At 43.0% G+C, this 22361-nt stretch overlaps 1 protein-coding gene across 2 annotated transcripts; it reads left to right on the forward strand.

Moving 5' to 3' along the window:
• Window positions 1-1732: 1732 nt before the first annotated feature.
• Window positions 1733-21559, forward strand: LGI2 (leucine rich repeat LGI family member 2). 2 transcript variants are annotated; one of them, XR_008430579.1, is made up of 9 exons: window positions 1733-1917; window positions 2010-2081; window positions 4980-5051; window positions 8182-8253; window positions 8827-8898; window positions 9960-10129; window positions 14831-14995; window positions 17528-19097; window positions 19205-21559. XR_008430579.1 is itself a non-coding variant. In XM_053941061.1 (8 exons), exons 1-8 carry the CDS (start codon window positions 1733-1735, stop codon window positions 18343-18345), a joined length of 1626 nt encoding a protein of 541 aa, XP_053797036.1. In that variant the 3' UTR covers window positions 18346-21559. The 2 variants fall into 2 exon arrangements, 1 of the variants encoding a protein (XP_053797036.1); XM_053941061.1 differs by having other exon boundaries at window positions 17528-21559.
• Window positions 21560-22361: the final 802 nt, after the last annotated feature.

The raw sequence follows: 22361 nt of genomic DNA on the forward strand, positions 1-22361 counted from the left end.
GACATCAGGATAAAGTAGCAGTGGCCCAGCTGAAACAGAATGACAGGAAATCCAGCAGCTTCAACGGTTCACAACAATTTCTGTCTGCTTCCCAATGAAATAAACATCCTTAGATTATTGTGGCTGTAGAATTGAGATGCAGATGTGGTGCATAACAGCTCCTGCAAAGAGATGTATTACACAAATCATTAAAATCACTGAAAAGACTTAACGAGGCAAAGAAAACTGGGACTAACACTGACCTCAAACAATTTCTCTTCTTGTTTCTGCCTAATCAGATGATAAATTAATTAACCGCTAGCTCAGGTGTTGCTCACACTTTCTGAATTTTTGCCTGCTGCAGGGATTGTGTATGGGTGGAGATGGAGACCTGGGCGTGCTCAGCACAAAGACGAGGAGTCTCACTGCTGTCTCCAGCCACCCAACAGGAGGCTCTGCTGGACTGGGTGGGCAGTGGGGAGCGGCAGCAGGCACAAGCTGCGCAACTGGAAATGGACACGGGAATTTTGCAACTGGCCCGTGCAAACCAAGAAGAGAGGCTCGGGCACAAAGGATAGTGAAGGTTACAAGAGTTACAAAAAGTAATTCTTGCAAGACAAGTAACTTGTAACAAAAAGTTGCAAGAATAATTCTTTTATTGATGTTCATGACGTGTCTCACTCAAATCGGGGTACCACAAATGTGGTTTTACATGCAATTTTGAAACCTTTCCAGCCTTCAGATACAACATGATTCAATCAATGCATACTTAACACACACATGCTACTGGAAAGCAACTGGAATTGTGTGGTGTCATCATCTATTTGCTTCTTTCATGATCTAGATATCCCTTGAGTTGGTCTTAGAACTATAGAATCATTATGGTTAGACAAGACTTCTAAATCCATCAAGTCCAATCACCAGTACTGCCAGGTCCACCACTAAACCATGTCCTTGAGCATGGTTTAAGGACACACTTACACAATAGGTTGCCCAGAGAAGTTCTGGGTGCCCCATCTCTGGAAGTGTCTAAGGTCAGGTTGGGTAGGCCTCTGAGAAGCCTAGGCTATTGAAAGCTGTCCATGGTAGGGGTTTTGGCACTAGAAGATGTTTAAGATCTCTTCCAAACTAGACCATTCCACGATTCTGTGATTTTTTGAATACATCCAGGGATGGTGATTCCACCGCTTCCCCAGACAGCCTCTTACAATGCCTGAAAACCCTTGCAGTGAAGAAACTTTGCCTAATACCAATCTGAACCTCCTCTGGTGCAACTTGAAACTCCTCTGGTTTCCTCTTGTCCTATCACTTATTACCTGGGGGAAGAGATCGCACTACAATCTCCTTTATGTTAATTGTAAAGAGCACTAAATCCCCCCCAAGTCTCCTTTTCTCCGGGCCAAACACCCCCAGGTCCCTCCTCGTAGGACTTGTGCTCCAAACCCTTCACCAGCTTCGCTGTCCTTTTCTGGACACGCTCCAGCACCTCAATGCTTCCCCCCGATTTTCTGGGGTAGCATCACTCTGGAGCTACCAGCGGGGGCCACCCGCGCCCTCCGCCTCCCGCGGGGCTTTTGGCTTTTGTCCCGCGGGGATGCGGAGGGCGAGGTGCCCCCGCCTCGCCTCGCCTCGCCTCGCCCCGCCCGCCGGGACCCCCCCTCCGCGTCCCGGCGCCGCAGCGGAGGCGGCGCCGCGCTGATGTCAGGGCGCGGGAGGCGGCGGGGAGCGGCTGGCGGGCAGCGGCGGTGCCGGGATGGCGATCCCGCTGCGGCTCCTGCCCGCTCTCTGCGCCGCCGCCGCCCTGCTGGCGCTGCCGCCGCCCGCCGCCCCGCGCAGGCCGCCGCGCTGCGGGCCGCCCTGCAGCTGCTGGCGGGAGTCGGCGCTGTGCGTGGGGGCGGCGGGGGCGCCGCGCAGCCTGCCCGCCGGCCTGGGCTCCCTGTGAGTGCGGGGCTGCGCGGCCCGGGACGGGCAGGAGGGTGGCGAAGGGATGCGGGGCGGTCCCGCCTGATGGGTGGCATCTCTTTTTCCAGGAGCCTGGTCAACGGGACCTTCTCCGAAGTCAAGGACAGGATGTTTTCCCACCTGCCCTCCCTGCAGCTGCTGTAAGTATGGCACTGGGAAGGAGCACGGCCAAGTAGCACTTCACCCCTTCCTCCTAAATGGAGCGCCTTTAAGCATAAAGCCTCTCAGTTTCTCCTAAATAGAGTTCCCTTTCTCTTGTAGAAAGGGAGAAAACGGGAGAAGACAGCTTGCACAGTCTGCCGGTGTAGCTACTGTTTCATAACATTTCTGCTCAGGGATGCATTTTCTGCTCAGAAAGCACTTCATAAAATGTGTATTTAGTTACTAAAGGAGGGAAAAATGTTTTATGAGTTCCTTTTTTTTTTTTTTTTTTTTTTTTCTTTTCCCTTAACTTCAGCTTTAGTAAGTTTAAGGCTGAGTTTTGTCCCCCTAGAGTTTTGTGGTGGTGGCTCTCACTCCTGCTCACTTTGTGCCCAGGAGTCTTGCACTGGCTTTGTGACATAGTGGGCACAATGGGGTGAGCAGAGGCTGCCAGGACACGCTTCAGAAGGAATCCTGTGTGTGTGAAGTGCTGGTGATGTCTGCAGCACGACTCCGTGCTTCAGCGTGCCACTTGGAGGGTGACCCCTCAGACGCCTTCTGACCCAGCGCTCCTCTGTCCCAGGAGACAGTGCTCTAGCTCCCAGCACTTAGCAGCCATCCCTTCTTCCTGACCCCAGGCAAGCTGCTTGGTCCTGCCCACGTTGCAGTTAGGTGTGTGCCTCCTGCTCCAGGAGCTTAAGCAAACTTGCTTAATTTAGCTGTCCTGGGAGGCAGCAGGGAAGACACAGAGACTGCGGTACAAACCCCCTGGGGAGCCTGGATACTCACTTTTCTGGCAGTCTGCAGCAAGGCTGAGCAGCAGCCTGCATCTTGTCTAGCCCAGTGCAGCCTGTCCAGAACGCCTGACACCAAGCAGGCCCTCCACACCTCCACCCCATAAGGACTGACAGACCCCCCCAGGCAAAGATACACTGCAGAGAACAATTCAGCAAAAAGATCCAAAGCCTGCCAGAAACCCAGGCTGAGTGCTTGCCACATAACTGGATGTTAAAACGAGTCTTAGCAAGAGGTATTCTCTAAAGGTGTCTGGTAGCTGATGGTGAGGCTCCTCTCCTTGGGCACCCCATTTCCCTTGACTGAAAGGCCTGTCTTCCTACTGGGAGGAGCAGCACTCCATGCACAATGCTGGGGGGAAGTGGGTAAAGCAAGGTGGAAGCCTTCACCTCCTCTAGTGTGAAACTGTTCCCAAAACCAAGTTTCTGTGAGAGCTGAGGGTCAGCACCGAGCCCCCAGCAGAGGGCATGAGGACCTTGCCCACCAATAAATGGTGGCAAACAGTGACGTGTGCCAGCTGGGAAGGAAAGGGAGAAATCCATGTGTAAGAAGCTGTGGGTGGAAAATTAGAGCTGGGGGGAATCTGACTTGGTTTGGATGTGGTGGTACTAGGAAGAGGGAGGAAGAGCAGATAAAGATTGTCCCTTTTCTTTAGCTGCAGGTGTTGGGGTGTGTAGGGTGGTGGGGCAGGGGTGGGTTGTTGAGGAAGGCAGAAGTTGCTCATGTCACTTTATGTGGTAAGTCAGATGTGGGAGCAAGAGGGGGTCACCACCACCACCACCTTGGGCACTCACAAATTCTGTTGTTTAGTGTAATTTGTAACTTTTTCCTTAAAACATGAGAAAAAACAACGATTAAATAACAAAGAGCTGCATGCATAATTGAGCACATGGGCACCTCAGGACAATGTCTTCTGTGGCAGTAATCATGGTAAAATAGTAATGCAAGGATTTATTTTTGATGGTGGTCTTCGTCTTTGTCAGATTTCTTTGGGATATTTTAAGGAGCATTTGTCTAGTATTAACATAATATCCAGGGATCACAGGGAAAGTTTGCATTTCATGTTCATTAGTCTTCTAAATTAATTTTAATAAAATGCCTAAAACCATGCAAAAGGAAGATTAATCTGTTGCTCTAATAAAGAAATTAGTGCAGACATATTCATTTATAGGGGAAATTCTGAGAATTTCCAAAAATTATTTCTTTCGAGTAGTGTTAATATTTTAGAACAAATTAGAAATTTTGCTATTTTCTTGAAAGGAGATTGCCCTCTCTGCCTTTGAACATCAACATTTAGAGATTGTCCACTGCTGTGCTTTAATACAGCAAGGAATGAAGTTTGCTGGCAAAGCCTCCATAACCTCCTTCTCCCTGGTTGTCTTGTGCTGGTTCAGGTGACAGCCTCTCTGGTGCAGCTCTGACATGTTTTGTCCCTGAAGTTCACACAGGAGTAGGGCAAGGCAGCGCCTGGAGGAGGCAGCACTGCAGCTCCTCCTCACCGCCTGTGGACACAGCGCTTTGTTTTATAAAGACAGCAGGATTCTCTGTCTCGGTGGTTTGGATATGTCTGTGTTTCCAGCAGACAAACTGGCTGCTGTCCTCCCACGCTGCAGCTGTACCCCGTCTGCAGGTCAGGCTTGGAGCATCCCCCTGGGAGTGTGCAATGAGTGAGCATTGGCCCACTGTGACTGCATAAATGAGAGCTGGTGCTTGGGAGCTTAGGATTGGTGCTCAGATGGACTCTTAAATGTTGTCAGCGGGGCTGGAGGGGTGGTGAGTGGATGGGGCCACACTCAGCAGACCTGCCATCTAATGATGGCTTGTTCTGCTCAGTGGACCATTGAGTTGAGGACCAGGTTACATTTAGCCAAGGTCAATGGCACATTTTTCCTGGGGAGTAGTGGACATTAACTACCATCATGTAATGCCTTTAATTTTTTTTTCAATAGACCATTCCACAGTATTTTATGTGTGCTGCATTGGTGGGGTGATATGAGCTCAAGTCAGTAAGATTAGTTTGGTCATGGGCAATAAACACAACAAGCATAATCCAGTGTGTCAAGTTTTAACGTGCTTTCCTAATGCCTCCTCTCCATTTTCAGCTTGCTGAACTCCAACTCCTTCACTGTTATACGAGATGATGCCTTTGCTGGTCTCTTCCATCTAGAATACCTGTAAGTTTGGTATTTTATGTCCTTTATAAATAAAGATGCTTTGATAAGTTGCCAAGACTCCTGCTGCAGCGTCTTGGTCTTTACTGTTATTCCCAAGATCAGGGGAGCTGAAGGATTTATGTTCCACTCCTGTGCACATTTTCTTTATGGTGGCTGACGATTTTTCAGATGTTATAGTGCATTTTTAAAAGATGCCTTGAATACAAAGAATCTCAATGCAATTACAGCCCACCAAAAAGGCATTGCTTAGCAGGAGCTTGCCTGGGCTTTCCAGAACAGTGGCACCCCTGTTAAGGGGATTTTAATCTCAGGAAAGAGGTGGAGCAGCCTGTTCTGACCTATGGGCAGCCTGAGCAGGAATTGCAGAATATTGGTGTACTGCCCTGAACAACTCTGATTCTGCTTCTCTTCTCCCAGCTTTTTTCTGATACCCTATTTAATGTCCATAGAATTTATCTTTATCTAATTAATTATAAATACATAAATATATAAACATACATTCCATATAATATAAATTACTGTAATTATTTAAAATTATTTAACTCTCCTTTTGTTTATATCATTCACTTAGTTGATTTTTACATTCCTTTCTTTTTCTGGTCTTTTTTTTTTTTTTTTTAGTTCAACCTTTTTTCTTAAAAAAAAAAAAAGTATTAGCCCTGGTACAAGGCAGTCCTCCCTTATGAGCTGATGTGTTTGAAACTATGAATACGACCTGAAAAAAATCCTCCTTCCACCCACCCACCTTTCCAAGCTGAAATGAAAACATTTGTCCTTTTTACAGAAAGACCAATGCTCATAAAACTGACTCTTGCTAAAATTTTGAAGGCAAATAGATATTATGATGGGGCATATTCAGGGTTAATAGTCTGGTACATGTGGAGTAGCCAACAATGGAATTTGCAGCTAATGGTAAATGGTATATGCTAAAATCCATGATTCAGCTACATCGGGATTTTTCAGAGATAGCAAGTTATCTAAGCATTCTCTTTTCCTTGTGTCTACAGGGAAAAAATTATTTGCAGTAGTTTGTAAAAAGGAAGAAAAACATTTTCTGTTGTACCATTAGCAGCCTGCTTTCAATTGCTGATGGGCTTGTCCCAGCTGCATAGCATACATCGTGGTAGTTGTACTGGTCACTGAAACCAGATTCCTGTCTGAATGAAACATCATGCCCTTCTCAGCTGGTCAAAGGGCAAATCTCTCTCCCTGATCACCAGCTGCAAGCCAGGGAGCAGGATGAAGACCAGTAAAGCCTTACAGTTTCAAATTCTTTTAGCAGCTGAACAAATGGTCTCGGTTAATGGTTGTGGTTGCCTTTTCTGCTAATTCCATAGAGCTTTTCCTCTTCCCAGCAAATCACCTCTCCACCTTTTGGGAACTGGCTGTGAGTGGCCTTTCTCTGTGATTTCTTTCTTTGGCCATGCAGCCAGTAGAACCAGTAGAGCTTCCATAACTTATGTCTCTTAGTTACCAGGGATCAGACTTCATAGACAAGAAGGAAACCTCACTGACAAACAGGAATGACAAGTGTCTGTGTGTACAAAGCCAAAGTCTCTGGCTGAAGAGCAGCTGGGGAGCACCCACAGCTGATACCTTTATACAGATACTATATCTCCAGCTGTGTCCTGCTGCACTTGCAGCACTCATAATGGCATTCAATGCACCCTTAAACTGACTCTTTGTACAGAGTCTGGGTAAGACAGGTCTGATAAAGATGGGAACTTTGCTGGTGAACAGACTGGAATTCCCAGAGTAGCATCTCTTGGAGGCCAGGCTTGATGATTCAAGAATCTGGCAAATTCCTGAGTCCAGCTTGTAGCAATGTAGACTTGTTTATTTGCACGGAGCTGGTGCTGTGCAGGGATGCCAGCAGCCAGTGAGGGTGTCAGGAGGCAGGGTGGCTCTCTGCTCTTGTGGATTGAATTTGTGGCTCTGCACAGCCCTGAAAGGGCTGACTTGCCTCTGACATCTCCCACGCAGACACAACACTTCCTCATCTGCAGCTTTTGCTTGCAGTCAGGGTCCCAGTCACTTCAGGAAGGATATTTCCTACACCTAAACTGCAGAACCAAGAGCACTTGTCATCTCCTGCATTCCCATTATCACTTTCTTGAGAAGAGACCTTATATCATAGCATTTTTCCTCTAACTTCTCTGGAGGGCAAACAGAGCTGCCTAGGAATAAGGGAGGCACTTTCATCTCATGAGCCTTTCATAAAGTCAGCATACAGTTGTCTGCATCCAGGTATAGCTGTATCATGCAATATCTTGATGGCCACCTGGCTGCAATCACTTTGCAGGGATCATGGTGTATTTAGGGATGTGTCCTCAAGTGCTCAGGAGTCAAGATGCTCAAATATCAGCTCTTTCTTTAAATGCTGACGTGCAGTCAGGAGGAGCAGCGTGCTGCTGGAATCGATATGTGCCTGTCATTATTCCCCCAGTGCATGGGGCCGTGACTTGTGTGCAGCTGGCACCCTGCAGAGGAGATGTCCCAGCTGGACAGAGCTGAACTGTGGCAGCCAGACCCGAACCAAGGCAGAGGTCTTGCCATTTGTGCGGATGTCAAACGTGTGCAGTTGAAGTCAGAGCTGTGTGAGCAAGGAGGTGGCACTCTGTGTGTGTGCAGCTACAGGAGCTCCCCATCAGAGCAGGTCTGCAGCCTGGGCAGCCCTGCAGCCTGGGCAACCCTGGCACCTCTGTGCTGCCTGCTGGTTTGAAAATGCTGCTGATTTGAGAGACGGGAAGGTAGGACTTTAGCTTCTAAAGTCTGCCTCAGGAGGCTCGCCTACACAGGTCTCTTGCCTCACATAACACATTCTGAGAGGATTACCAAGAGAGGAATAATTTTTTTTTGCCTTGTTCACTTTGTTCCATTTCTGCTGTACATTTGTGTCATGTGCCATCCCTTGTGATGCCAGGTACTTGCATTGTTCCTTGCAGTCTGCCCAAGGAAAGGGGAAAAGGGAACATGAGCATGAAGTCTCAGCTCCACTGAGACTTCCCACCTTTCAGTCTGAAGGAGCTGCTCAGAAATATGCTGCATCTGGAAACCATAGCTTAAAGCATGGTGATGCTAATAATAATGTTACTTAAAATATTTTAAAATACTTTCTTTTTTGGCCTAGATTTATTGAAGGAAACAAAATTGAAACCATTTCAAGAAATGCATTTCGTGGCCTTCGTGACCTGACTCACCTGTAAGTTATTTAACACTTGATAGAATAATTTCTACTTGAACAAAACTCTCCTGGGAGACCACTGGTTTTCCTGCTACACAGAAAACTTCTCTTCCCTCTGTGTCAGCTTCCTCCTGCTGTCAACAATATGCCTTCCATAAATTAAGAACCAGCCTTAGAGCAATTCTTGCCTGGGCAGCACTGCCGCATGTTGGGCTGCCTGTGCACAGGCACAGCTGGGTCTGGGATGCCCCTGGTACCCCCAGTGCTGCGCTGGTACCACCACCACCACCACACTGCCTACTCATGATTAACATTCCTGCTTCTTTCCAGTGTGCTCAGTGATTGCTTTGTGGGTTACATTTGCACTTGGGAAAAAAAAAAAAAAAAAGCTTTAAATATTTTACTTTTATGTGAACTTCAAGCAATTTCCATTCTTGAATGCGAATAATTAATGCCTGTTCCTGGTAACTTCTAACAGTGCCAGTGGCTGGGCAGTACCGGATAATTAACAACCTGTAAGTGAGCTCAGACTTGGTAAGAACTGCAAGGTAAGAGACAGCAATAATACTAAGCTCTAACTTTCTTTTCTAGTTCGTTGGCAAATAACCACCTCAAAGCTTTGCCAAGGGATGTCTTCAGCGACTTAGATTCTTTAATTGAACTGTAAGTAATGAGAATCTTTCTACTGCTTCTGTCACTCTTGCTCTCAGTTTCAGGTTCTGGGTGTGTGGTGCTGTATCTGGTACCTACACAGAAAAAAAAAACCCTGTATTTTTTAATTCTAGCTGTTTTTCATTATGTAATTGTTTCCTTGATAGATTCTTCTAAAGCAACTGCTATTTCTTAAATCACTGTTGCTTCTTGTGATGCTGTACGTAGTTTGTGTTGTTGAACTTCTTTCTGATGTCTCATGTAAATTGTGGTTTAGAGAAAGGGAGACAATGAATTTTAAAATGACAGTTTCTCTGAACATGTTTCCCTATTATTGTTGCATATTTCCTGAGATTATTTTAGTACAAGGGATTAGTTAAAAAAAAAAGCTTCTTTTCCTTGTTTCTGTGCAGTTGTAGCACATTGCTGACATTCTGTCAGTATTTCCCTGTGTAACTAGGATTCCCCTATTTTTGGCCTGGCTCTTCCAAACAAGCAAAGTAAAATCGTAAGCCACTGAAATTGCTAAAGAATCAAAGAACAAGTACAGTGCTGAAATTGCACATACATTAGCAGGAAGAAGTTAAATTGACTCTACATCAGCAGCAACTCAAAAAATACAAGTCTTACCATCTGTATTTTACGTCTGCAAGGCTGCTCTGTCAACCAGTGGTACTGGAATAGTTTAGGGAAGGAATGGGAATTATCTCTGTCAGTGGTAAATAGTGCAAAGGAGGCCTGCAGCAGACAACCTGAATGTCAGGATGTATTACATTACAGTCCTCATCTTATTGAAGCTTACCAAAGAAGTAACTTTATACATGAATCACAGTGCTCCATTACTGTGATTATATATGACCATAGAATGCAACAGTTTTCCAAAAACTCAGTGAAAGAGAGCTCATTATAAAGGAGTCCAGATAAAATTTAAGAAACTTCCCTGTTTTCACTTCAGAACAATTCAAGGATACTCAGATATTTTGAAATTCAGCATGTCAAGGTGATGACAGTTCTATAGTATTCATATTGCTATCAACCTTTTCAAATATGTTTATTTCTGTGTGTTTTTTTAGAGATTTAAGGGGAAATAAATTTGAGTGTGACTGCAAAGCCAAGTGGTTGTTTTTGTGGTTAAAGATGACAAATTCCACTGTTTCTGATGTCCTGTGTATTGGTCCAGCAGAATATCAGGATAAGAAGTTAAATGATGTGACAAGTTTTGATTATGAATGCACCACTACAGGTATTCAGAATGTATATTTCTAAGAACACTACAAATGGTTAAATATCAGAAGTTTAGATGATACCCTTTCGCTTCTATGAGCATGACCTGGGGGGAGGAAAGGGTTACATACAAAGCACTTCCAAGTGCTAGAACAAGTGCAAAATGAGAAACATTACATTTAGAAGCCAAAGTATGTGCTGAGTTTTTATTTGGATTAAGTGATAATGGGAGAAGAGCTCTGCCTATTCATATTCCAAAAGACTTGATTATGACTCAATTTGTGGCTTAATTTTCATCACAGAATGCTTTCTATTATCTGGAATAAAGCCATATAGTTATGGCAGATGAGCTTCCCAAAATCTCTGCATTTCACAGGAAGCAATGAAAATAAGTTAAAAATTCTGGCTATAGCTGTTATCTTTATTTTATAAATCATGATTTATTAGCATCAAAGATGGTTGCAATAGTGCCAGAAGTTCTTCACGGAACTCCATTAAGTTGAAAAGTCCAATAATATTCTGACTACTGTCTTGCCTATGATCTTGATTTTTTATTTTTTAAGGTAATGTAAAGCATGCTGAAGGGAGTGAAGAGAAATTTGCATGTGATTATGCTTATATTTTATGCCCAAACTGCTGCAGTTACCTATCTTTAAATGTAGTCACATCATATAACTGAAAATATCAGCTGCGGGTATTGTTTTTTCATCTTTTTTGAATAGGATGTCAGCGTTCTGCCTTTTTTCTAGACAGTAATATCAAAGGCGTGCAAGTTCTCATCTGTCATCAAGTCAGTCATTATTATTAAAAGACAAGGAAAAAGGTGATTACTAGTAATGTAAAATGAAATTTCAGGAAAAGGTATGAAAGGTGCTTTGATGGCAGTATGTGAAGGAAAAGAGAATGAACTTAGAATTCAAAATTATGTCAGAAGAGCAGCAGAGGTAAAGTGCAATAACCTGCTGCATAAAAGGATGTCAAACACAGGAGAGCAATGAAGTTTAGAACAGCACCAAAGTTACATTCCTAAGTCTGCTGAATCACTGAGACACAGCAATGCAAAGTGAAAGAGGGCTTTATTTCATTGCAATCTGGTTTAAGCAATTGTGTAGCACTAACAGTGCACAAAGCTTTACCTGGTCCTCAAACCTATCCTGACCTACCAGGCCTCTGTCACTTTTTTGTACCTAGACACTGTAAAGTTGCTCCAGGCAAAATTTACCCTTAACATTGTCCCTTTGTCTGCTGTAAATGAAATTACACCAAGCATAAATCTAATTTCAAGTGCTGCAGAGTTTTTGGGAACTGAAGGCGTTCCATGGGGCAAGGATTGCCCAGCTGAATATTTGCTCAAATGCCCTCAGAGAAGCTCCCACAGCGCAAGATGTAGCTGTCATACTCTGTTCTGTATGACCTTGGTGGTCCGTGTTGTCAGGCCACTGCTGTTTTCTCCTTCTCTGCTATTGCCTCCCCCAGATCCAAAGGGAGTGTAAATATGCCCATATTCCTTCCTTGAGGATTGCTTAGTCACAGGCTTAGAATACATACTGTAGGTGTATTCTCCTTTCCCAGTCAGTGGTGGGTAGGGCTCTGCAAACCTCCTTCATTCATGTTAGTCTTTAGTATAGTATTTCCCCCCCTTTGCCAGCTGGGATCAGACTTTCCTTCATTTCTGGTCTCCAGTACTCTGTGTCGAGCATGACTGGATGCAGGATGCAGTAACAAAGCAGTTTGCTTGGTAAAATGTGTGTCTCATTGGGCCAGTCAGCTCATTGCATCAGCTGAACTGCTACAATGGTAACAGGAGACATGGAAAGAGCTGCTGCCAAATTTAAAATAAAAAGGCAAAGAACTAAATGATCCTATTGCTTCTTCACAGAGAAAGTGATTGACAGTATTGGTGACTTGCATTTTAACTTTTTGTGATAGCATCTGTCTTTTCCATTTCTCAGTGCTTGCATCATTTCACTTCATTTCTTGTCTTTCTTCCTCAACAGTGTGTGAGGGGCCTGTCCTGTGGCTGTGAGCACCACAGGGGAACATGTAACTCACTTTCAGGAGACTGGGAAACAGGCCTCGGGCTCCCACAGCCACTGGAAGCAAGCCATGTGCATGCCTGGGACATGCTTTGCCCAGACCTGCAGGCAGGGATCATCTCACTGAGCTTTGGAAGCTTGTTTTCCCCTTTCTTTACCTAGCTGGGATTGTCTTCTGGAGGTGGTCTTCTCTTTCCCTGCTGTCTGGAAGGGAGGTAGTTTGCATATTAGTAGGTACTGCTCCATTCCTGCTCCTGTGCTGGAGATCTCCTGTGGTGGGAGAAGGGAAAGGATGGTTAACACTCCCTGCTGGCACACCCAGGTCCTTGGTAGCCTCACCTGGAGCAGAAGTATCCACTGCAGGGAAGAAGGGATGTGAGGAGAGTGGGACTGAATCACAGGATGCAGTTTTGGAGCAGCTGCCCAAACAGACCATCACTTACATTTTTCTCCAATAGTGTTCTCCAATGTTCCCTGCACTCTCCTCCTCTCCTGTGCTGGCATCAGTGTTCCTGTGTGCTGAGATCAGCCTGAGCAAGGGCTGCCAGAAGGAAAATCATCCAATAAAAGTGTCACCCGTGACACCATGATGCCAGTTCAACCACAGAGGGAGCAAAGGTGGAATAAGTGGCTGGAGGACAGGGGCACACCCCTACTCCCAGCCAGCAGAAAACAGCATGAAAACCACGTGTCTTGAGACAGGGAGAGGAAAACTCTGTATTGGGTGGGAGGGAGAGAAGGACAGCTCCTACAGCCAGCAGCACAGGGGGAAAACATGGGCTGTGTCCTCTACCCTCTCCCATCCAGGGGATCCAGCTTAAAAGAGAAAGATATTGGAAAAGGGCTCCTCCCCCAGTCCTGTATTTACTGTATTAGCCCTTTCCAGCATTACAGCAAGGTATGTAGAACTAAATCAAGCCTCAAAGGCCTAAATTTTTGCAACCCTGATGTGGCAGTAACTTTCACTGTGTAAACCTCTTCTACATTACAGTCTGGTATTTCCAGCTGGTGCTAAAACCAACATTTATTGCTTTTTATTGATTTCGAATTATTTCCCTACCCATTTTCATATACAGACTGGTTTGTTTCAATTCACAGATTCCCCCAAAGTGTTTCACAGCTGTTCAGATTTCAAGAGATATCTTTTCAGGATTAATTTTCTGGTTTGTTTTTTTTTTTTTCCTCAAGATTTAAAAAAAATATTTTTTATTTTGTGTAACTGTATCTGCTCTTGCTCCATTCTTTTATAACTGGTCAGTTACTTTTACTTTTTGCATACTTCAGTGTCAGTTTTCCCCAGCCCTTTTAGTTTCCCAGTGAGAATGAAGATAACTTTCTTGTTTGCCTACCAGCATTTATGAACCAAGCCCAAGCTCTATTTATAATAGTCCCTCAAAGAATGAAGACTGTCATTTCTTTCACAGCTGTGGAATCTGCTCTGTTTGTTTAATGGTAGTCATCTATCTTTATTCTCCACAAGTGTAACTCCTCAAGGGCAAGGCTTTCAAGCATGCAGAAACAGAGGGTTCTTCATTCAGAAGCAATTATTTCATAATGCACCAAAATAAGGGACTCAAGTGAGGACTTAATTACCATTTCACCAAAATCCCTGGATGCTCAGGCCCTTCCAGCACAGGAGTGCATGGTGAAAGCATGCCGCAAATGGAGCTGAAAACAGAGCAGTGCGTGGCTTTGCACAGAAATGCCATCACAGGGAAGGTGCTTTTCCTTTTCTATGTATCTATATCCATACCTTACTTCAGTGCAAGCCTCCGACCACATTTTAGACCTGAGTGCTTTGTCAGCTCTGCTACACCATTTTTATTTTCTTGATGATAGGGATCTTGCACAGCTGTCTGGTCAAATGACAAATTCAGACCCAAGTCTCCTTACTTTGCCCCAGACTGGCTCTGTGATGACTGCTGACATACCCCAGGGTGAATTTTTAATTTAAGTCTACAAAGGCACTTAATTTTTGAGACAAAAAAGTCTTTAATTCTGGAGTTACACTCCTAATCTTTACAGGTTGCTCCAATTTCTCAGTCTCATTGTCTAGTATAAGTTTTCCACTGGATAGTAATTTTCAGGTTGGTTGTATTTTATGCCTAAACTACATTATAATGCCCCATAAAACATTATGTTAACCGAGTTTTTGATTACACCATTTTGTCTATGGTCTAGGCAAAATGGGGTTATCCCCAGGCAAACTTCAGATATCATTTCACTTTCTGCCTGGTTTAGCATAACACAAATTGCTGGTGATTAAATTTGCATGACTTAAGAAGTTATTGGACTTCAGCTGATAGTTGCTGTCTCTCAGCTTGAATGTGATTCTAGCAAGGCCATTTCACTTGACGGGAAAGCAACTTCCAGCCGTGGGGAAAGAGACTTCTCTATTTCACTTATAGTAGCCAGCCTGGCTGGAAAATCTAAATTATTTCAGTATTTACATATTTGATCTCCTTGACAAATACATTTTCAGAGGACAGTACATGATATCTAAAGCAGGAGACACTTTCCCTGTTGGTGCGTGCCTAGCATGAGTACTGATACTTCCATGATAGTGTTATACAAAATCCAGAGTATTTCACTCATTCTTCAGTGTACATCATTCTAATCAGCGACCACTTACTCTGTGTTTCCAGCAAGGATGCACCCTAACTGTCATAAATGTGTGCTTCTAGATTTCGTTGTCCACCAGATTTTGCCCTACCAGTCTGTTTCAGTGGATACGTTCAACTCAAAGAATGATGTGTTTGTAGCTATTGCACAGCCCAGCATGGAGAACTGCATGGTGCTGGAGTGGGATCACATTGAAATGAATTTCAGAAGTTACGACAATATCACAGGTATATGAACACTAGCATTCCAGTCACTGATGAACTGGACAAGATTTGTAGATGGGATCAGTTTATTGGGTTTTATCCTGAATCTCTGTTGAATTTGGCTGATTGAAGTGAGTGATGTTTGGACGCGAGTGACTCCATGAAGTAATGCATCTTGTTAATACATGCACATTTAATCTTACTGTGGCACACAAACTAGGCTTTTTTTGTCCAATCTTGTAAATTTTTCTGAAGGCAGAAACACTTGCCATGAATGTCACACCATGGCCCAGCTTAGCATTCACTGCCTCAGCCACACAGCAAGTTAAAGCAGATGTTGAAGGAGCACTTGATCTTGGCAAAGTGCCTGCAAAAAAAAAAAAAAAAATCTATTGCATGTAGGAGGAAACAGGCCTGAAGTAGGGTGAACTGACTGGGGTGACAGCTGAAAATGACAGAAATATTTAAACTGTGATTGTTACCTAAAGAGATGTGCTGTAAAGCTTCAGCATTTACTTTCAATTTACAATTATGCTCATTTAACATCTTGGCCAGATTACTGATCAAACAAAAAACCTGTGTGGATGCTAGGTGATGTTCTAATGCTGATTTCCTAACAACCGTTCTGTCCCTAACCAACACTTGTGGTGCTCAGTCACAGCATGACAGCAGAGACAGGGTCTTCAAAGCTGTTATCTGCTGCCTGATTTCCCAGATACTCCAAGCCAGAGGTTTTGAATACTCAGGAGCTAAATTATCAAAGGAGCATCTTTCCCTCCTGTCCTTGTTGTGTGTGATCGATTATTTTTTACCTTATATTTTAGGAGACATAAAGTATGCTGCATCCTCCTCTGGTGTGGAATTCTACAAAGGCAGCAAGCACTTACCTCCTCAGATCATCTGTGTGTGTCACTAACAAAATCTTACAAGAAGCTACCCCTCTGTCAGGAAATTTTGGAAATGAAAAATGTTGCTTTTTTAGGCTTCATTGTGTTTTGGTAGATTAGGGTAAAATATGTACCAGGGATGTAAACTGAGAAGTCAACAGATCAGAGAGAGCTAGCTGAGCCCTAGAAAAACCCTGGAAATGAAACTGAGAGTTTGACTCATTTGCAAAGATAGCAAACACTAGATACACACTTCGAGGTGTATTTCACCTTCCTCTGAATGATTTGATTGGGAGACATTTCTGCAAGGGACTTGTGCCCTAGCTCCACACCCAGAGTTTGCTCCTGGAAGGTCTGAGCTTGAGCTCTGGACTCTGAAATGTACATGAGCCTGAGATTTTTGCCAGGGGACACAGGCACATAAAGAGCCTCCTGCAGAGCCTGAAAAGAGTTTTGTAGAGCTCTGGAGCCAGCTCCACAGAGAATTTCACTACTTACCATATGCTTGGCATTTGGATATCTAAATTTAGCTCTTTTTACAACATGGGCTTATGGAGCTGAGCTAGTTGTCAAGGTTGCCTTTACAGTGAACATGAAGGAAAAGGCATTGCTGTCCTCTGCAGAAGGAGACAGGTGACAGCTCTTCTAGAGTTTGTGTTTTGACTAAGTTAGATCAGAAGGAGCCTGGATGATCAGCTCGAGCATTCATGCCTGTGCTGCAGATGCCTTGCTGTACTTGAGGTGAAGGTACTCCCAGCTCTCCTACACTGCGAGGGTGGCAGATCATCCCAGGCCAGCTCTGAAAGCCACAGTAGGGGACCAGCAGAGGAGCCAGGGTAAATCTCCTGTAGTGACTGACCAAGGATGCGTTGGGGAACTTGTGCAGCTATAGTTCTACTTAAACTGTGTGCTTCACAGAGGAATTCCTCTGTGAATTCCTCTCTGCTTCCAAAAACAGCTATCGTAATAGTCTCGCTATTACTTTTTTGATGTGGTTCTTGTTTAGTGTAACTTGACATTCTCAAGATAGAACATAACCTGATCTGATCTACCTGGCAACTGCAATATTCCTAAATATTTCTAGTTTAACAAAATCTCAGGAATACCTAACACAAACTACAGAGTTAGATTTATTTTTTCATCCTGCTTTCAGGTGATATATCCACAAGATACATCAATATTTCTATGTACAGTAGCAAAAAGCTGACTCTAACCCTTCTGGAGCAAGAAAAATATACTATATTTCATTCTTCTAGTTAAGATGGAAAGACATTAAAAGAATAAGAGAATTTCAAATATCTGCTGAATGGCAAGATAAAAACTCTTGTCATTTTTCAACAATAAAATTTAGCTTATATAATTGTTTTGGATACTAGGCACCATGTGTTTGAACAAACAGAGAAATAAAAAGTATTTTGCATAAAAAGGAATCAGCATTTTATGGTGCATCATACTTGCACACATTGCAGGGCGGGACAAATCATTTCTCCAGTTACTGGGAAGCAAAAAGCTTGAAAAGATGCTCTGATGGCATGTAGCAGAAGACAAAATTATGAGATGGTGCAGGTTTAAAAAAAGGGGAGAGTGATTTAGTAATGTCTGTGGTGTAAAGCATGGTTCGTGCTGTGCTAATATATGTGTTGTTTTGTTTTCTTTCTTTGGGCAATAGGTCAGTCTATAGTGGGATGTAAAGCCGTTCTTGTTGGTGACCAAGTCTTTGTGGTGGTGGCACAGCTCTTTGGTGGCTCACACATTTACAAGTTTGATGAAAGCTGGACGAAGTTTGTCAAATTCCAGGATATTGAAGTATCTCGCATTTCCAAGCCAAATGATATAGAGCTTTTTGAGATAGACAGTGAAATGTTTTTTGTCATAGCAGATAGCTCTAAAGCAGGTTTGTCAACAGTGTATAAGTGGAACAACAAAGGATTTTATTCGTATCAGTCTCTTCACGAGTGGTTCAGGGACACTGATGCTGAGTTTCTTGATATAGACGGGAAATCACATTTAATCCTCTCTAGCCGCTCCCAGGTGCCCATTATACTCCAGTGGAACAAAGCCTCCAAAAAGTTTGTCCCACACAGTGAAATCCCCAACATGGAAGATGTCTTGGCTGTGAAGAGTTTCAGGATGCAAGATGACCTTTACATCACACTCACGAGATTCATTGGTGACTCCAGAGTTATGAAATGGAATAGCAAACAGTTTGTGGAGATACAGGCTCTTCCGTCCCGAGGAGCCATGACGCTGCAGCCTTTCTCCTTCAAGAACAATTATTACCTAGCCTTGGGAAGTGACTATACCTTCTCCCAGATTTACCAGTGGGATGGTGAAAAGAAGATATTCAGATTATTTAAAGAAATCTACGTGCAAGCACCACGGTCTTTCACAGCTGTGTCAACAGATCGAAGAGATTTTTTCTTTGCCTCTAGTTTTAAAGGAAACACTCAAATATTTGAACATATCATAATTGACTTGAGTTTATGAAAAGCTGCTAGAGTGAAATTTGTGTAGAATGACATTTATACACAAACAAAACAAAAAGAGACCTTTCCAAAACCAGGGTGCACCTATGGAGTATGATGACATTTTCTGAACTTTTCAAACTTGCATATTAATCAGGGACTGCATTTACTTGGTTACTGCATGACATGTCCATTTTATCCTTTTTCAAAGACACTTGGCAATCTGCAGTCATTCAAAGAGTGCAGTGCATTAGAATTAATGTTGGCATCTAAGAGAATGATCTAAATTTAATCCAGAAAACTCCCTTGAGTTGAACATCTCATAAAGAAAATGAAGAGTGAGCCATACAAAGCATAAAAATGATCTTGACTCCTAAAGTAACATTTTAGTAGTGTAAGTTTTAATATTAGAGCCAGTTCTTCATGGTTGCTGATGAATTGTAAAAGCAAATAGGAACATTCCAGAATATACTGAGTTCTCTCTTCAAAATCTTTCTTTCTGGTTCACAGTAAATCCAAGACACCATTATAATTCACTGCAGACTGAAGGGAGAGTCAAAACCTATTGCCGTTTTTCTACCATTATTCACTTTTTTTCAGCAATAAATTGTGCATAGCAAGTAGCCCAGCCCACAGTAAATGGGTAGCTAGGAAGACTCTGTCTCTTCAGGACTGTGAGATCTTAACAAGTTATTACAGACAGAAAATACCAGAGATCTGCATGATGCCATGAACAAATCAACTACAAGTCGCACCCACTCTCTATTTTAATAGGTATTCCAGAAATACATTCAATTTTGCCCTAATTCATACTTTTCCTGATGATTTCCAGTAGATTCTGGATGTTTAACATGTTATTCTGTTGTGAACTCTCATTCCAGGAGGCAGGGCTTAAGCTTTTCCTGAAACACATATCAACATTGATGCACTCCATGTTGTAGTTCCTCTGTACTCAATGAGGTGATTTATTATCTAGCTTTTCCCCCCACAGCACAGCTCATTAGCAATAAATTCAGGTTTGGGACATCAAAGTTGTATTTTGGAAATCCTCCTTCTGGCTTAACTGTGACTTCAGTATCACCAAGCCATCTGAAACCAAGCTGTTGCAGCTGTTTCAGACTAGAGCTAATCCTACCTCCAAGAAGGATTTTCACTGGGTGAGTCCAGGCTGTTGCCAGGTTGCCAATCCACTGAAGATTAAAGAGGAGCATGTGGACAGACTGTGCTTCATTGGTATTTTGGGTGGTTACAGACCAAGCCATTCAGTCATCCTAATGACTCAGGGCAATCCTGGCACACAGAGCCTCTCTCAAGATAACAGCAAGGGACTGTTTTCCAGGAAAGGGTTTTGCCCCCCTTACCCAACAAAATTGTGTATCAGAGCTCTTGTTTGTTTGCTTACACAAGATATTTCTTTAAGTTTCCATACCACTTAGTCTACTAGGTTATTTTATCATGTCTTGCTGTTGCACTGCTGCCTTGGATAATAGGGATGTTTTGCATAAAGCAGGAGGAGCAAAGGAAACTGTCCTTTATTCCATCATACTTAGGCCTATCTCACCATCCTTCTGCTGAGTGAGTTTGACATTTTTACCCTGGACATGTGAAACACGGCCTATGATCACAAACAGAGATGTTCTCATAGGCTTCCCAATATCCAGGGTGTGAAGTGTGCTGCAGAAGAGGATTATGTGTAAGAACTCCCATGAGGAGTCATAACCTATCAGTGACCTTGCATGTCACAGGCTTCCCCAACTTTTGCCTCTCTGCTGTGAAATGAAGTTATTACTGGTCTGTCAGAGACATAACTCATTCTGATTTTCAGTTATGTGTTAGGGTTTTTTTTCCTACAGAGTTGTTCAACCTGGTTTTGTTTTTAACTACACTGGCAGCCTGGACCATCCCACCCTCTGAGATACTGAGTGCTGCCCTCTGAACCCCAGTGTGGTGTCAGTCCCAGTGGTTCAATCAAGACCAGTAGATGCAAACCAATGCTCTGCAACAGGGTTTAGCAATGCCTCTCCTAGGATTAAACTAACAAATCTGACAAAACAGCAATATTCATGTCTGCCAGTGAATGCAACTTCTTACTGTGTTACCAGTTTACTTTTTAAAGTGGGTATGGCTGGCAAGCAATATTTATTTAGCCTGTGTTGTGGGAAAGCACTTTGTATTGCTTTTCTGTCAAGCATGCAAGTTTCGCTAGAGTTAGATATTCTGATGAGGGTGGCATTTCTCAGTGCACCAGCACTTTCTTTTAGGGTTCAACTGTGAGTTCTAGTCACTCAGAAAGGAGCATCAGTCAGAGTGAAAAGCTAGTTTAGAGAAATTGGATCCTTGAAGGGAGGCAAGAGGATGCTGGAAAAAGGCTTGTGTATTGAATACCAGGAGATTGTGCTGTTTCAAGAGCCAAGGGGATTTTGAGACTTGGCTATCAAGTTGGATTAAATTAAAATGGTATCTGCAGAGACAGGCTTAATAAAGAGGATAAAGTGATCCACAGGAGTGTAGCTCATTCACATGGGACCAGAAGAAGAGAGTGAGGGAAATTAATTCTGCGGGCAGGCTGCTGCTTCTGTTGAGCAGCTGTGTTGGTTGGTCAGAAAACCCAGCTCAGCATCCCTCCCAGCCTCAGGAAGAGCCTGGAGCCAGACACTGGCCTGCCTGTTCTGCTGAGTTCATGCACAGGAGGTCAAAGCAGCTAAGAGGGAGGACAAAAAGCACCAGTTGAATTAAGAAAATGTTATGGTACTTTTCACAGGATTAAACAAAGGCAAGACCTCAAAAAGAGCCTTGTTCTACTCTTCCTGCTCCCAAGGAAAAGCTGCAGGTTGCAGGCATAAAAACAGAAATTGCTAATCATTGAAAATCCTTTCTGCCTTTCCAAATGCAACCACGGGTTTGTCTTCATTGCCTATATTCTGTAATAGAAATTGTTTTGAATAGTAAATAAAATCTGCATATCCATAATTCATTGAAATGTTAGACCATCGGGACAGTGAAAAAGGATAACAGAACATGCCACTGATAATTTTTTATGTATTCTAAAATACATAAATCTATGTAAAGATCATTTGTTTATATAAGCATTGATTTAATATGCACTAGCTACAGCAGGAGAATTTTAAGGTTGTATATACACTGAGCTTTTTTTAGTAAAGAGGAGCTGATGCAATCTATGCTACTGACATGTGTATGTACTCTTTCAATATATGAATAAAATGTAGTTAATGTGACTAATAGTGGTGTGTCACACATGTTAAAATATCCACATTGTGAGGATCCACCCTGTCAGAGAAATGGACAGGGTGGGCAAACATGTCCCTGTCTATTTATGATCGGGTTTGGCTTTTGACAAGGTGGACAAAACCATGCTCAGATTAGTTAAATCTTTCTTCTGTGCTTGAGATAGTTCGGACTTCCAAGGTTTTGCTGTTACCTAATTTTCCGCTTCACTCTTTCCTTACACCCCATCTAGTGTTAGAAAGTAAGTAACGCAGCTATTGCTGCGAGTTCATTCATGAGCTGTTCTTTCTTACCGCAAAGTAAAGAGATCTTGATTTTCAAAATAATTAAAAAAAAAAAAAATACTTAAGAGATCTAAGTGGATTTCTTACATGCTGAGTAAATAGGAAACAAGCCCTAAAATTACTTCCAAAACTTTCAGATCTGTGCATGGGGCAAAGCAAAATCTTAAAATTTTTTAAATTTTACTGAATCATTGACATTTACTCTGGAATTTAAAAAAAGGTAAATCTATCAGCCATGAATACACTTTATTTAAAGCAATCCTTCAATGTTGTCCATTGATCTTGCTAGTCACTAATACAGGAGGTAATTATTTTGTTTCCTCTTAGTTCTTCAGAAACAGCACAACTCTCTGTAACTAATTATAGGCTTGTGCAATCAAAGACATGTCTGACATACCATAATGGGATGCAATTGCTGGGATCATTGCTTTCCTTTTGGGTATTTCACCTTTTTATGAGTCAGCAGCCCTTGTGGTGTGGTTCAGTGAAACTCCATTGTAGCTCAAAC

This window comes from Vidua chalybeata, chromosome 4, assembly GCF_026979565.1.
Source record: "Vidua chalybeata isolate OUT-0048 chromosome 4, bVidCha1 merged haplotype, whole genome shotgun sequence".
NCBI lineage: Eukaryota > Metazoa > Chordata > Aves > Passeriformes > Viduidae > Vidua > Vidua chalybeata.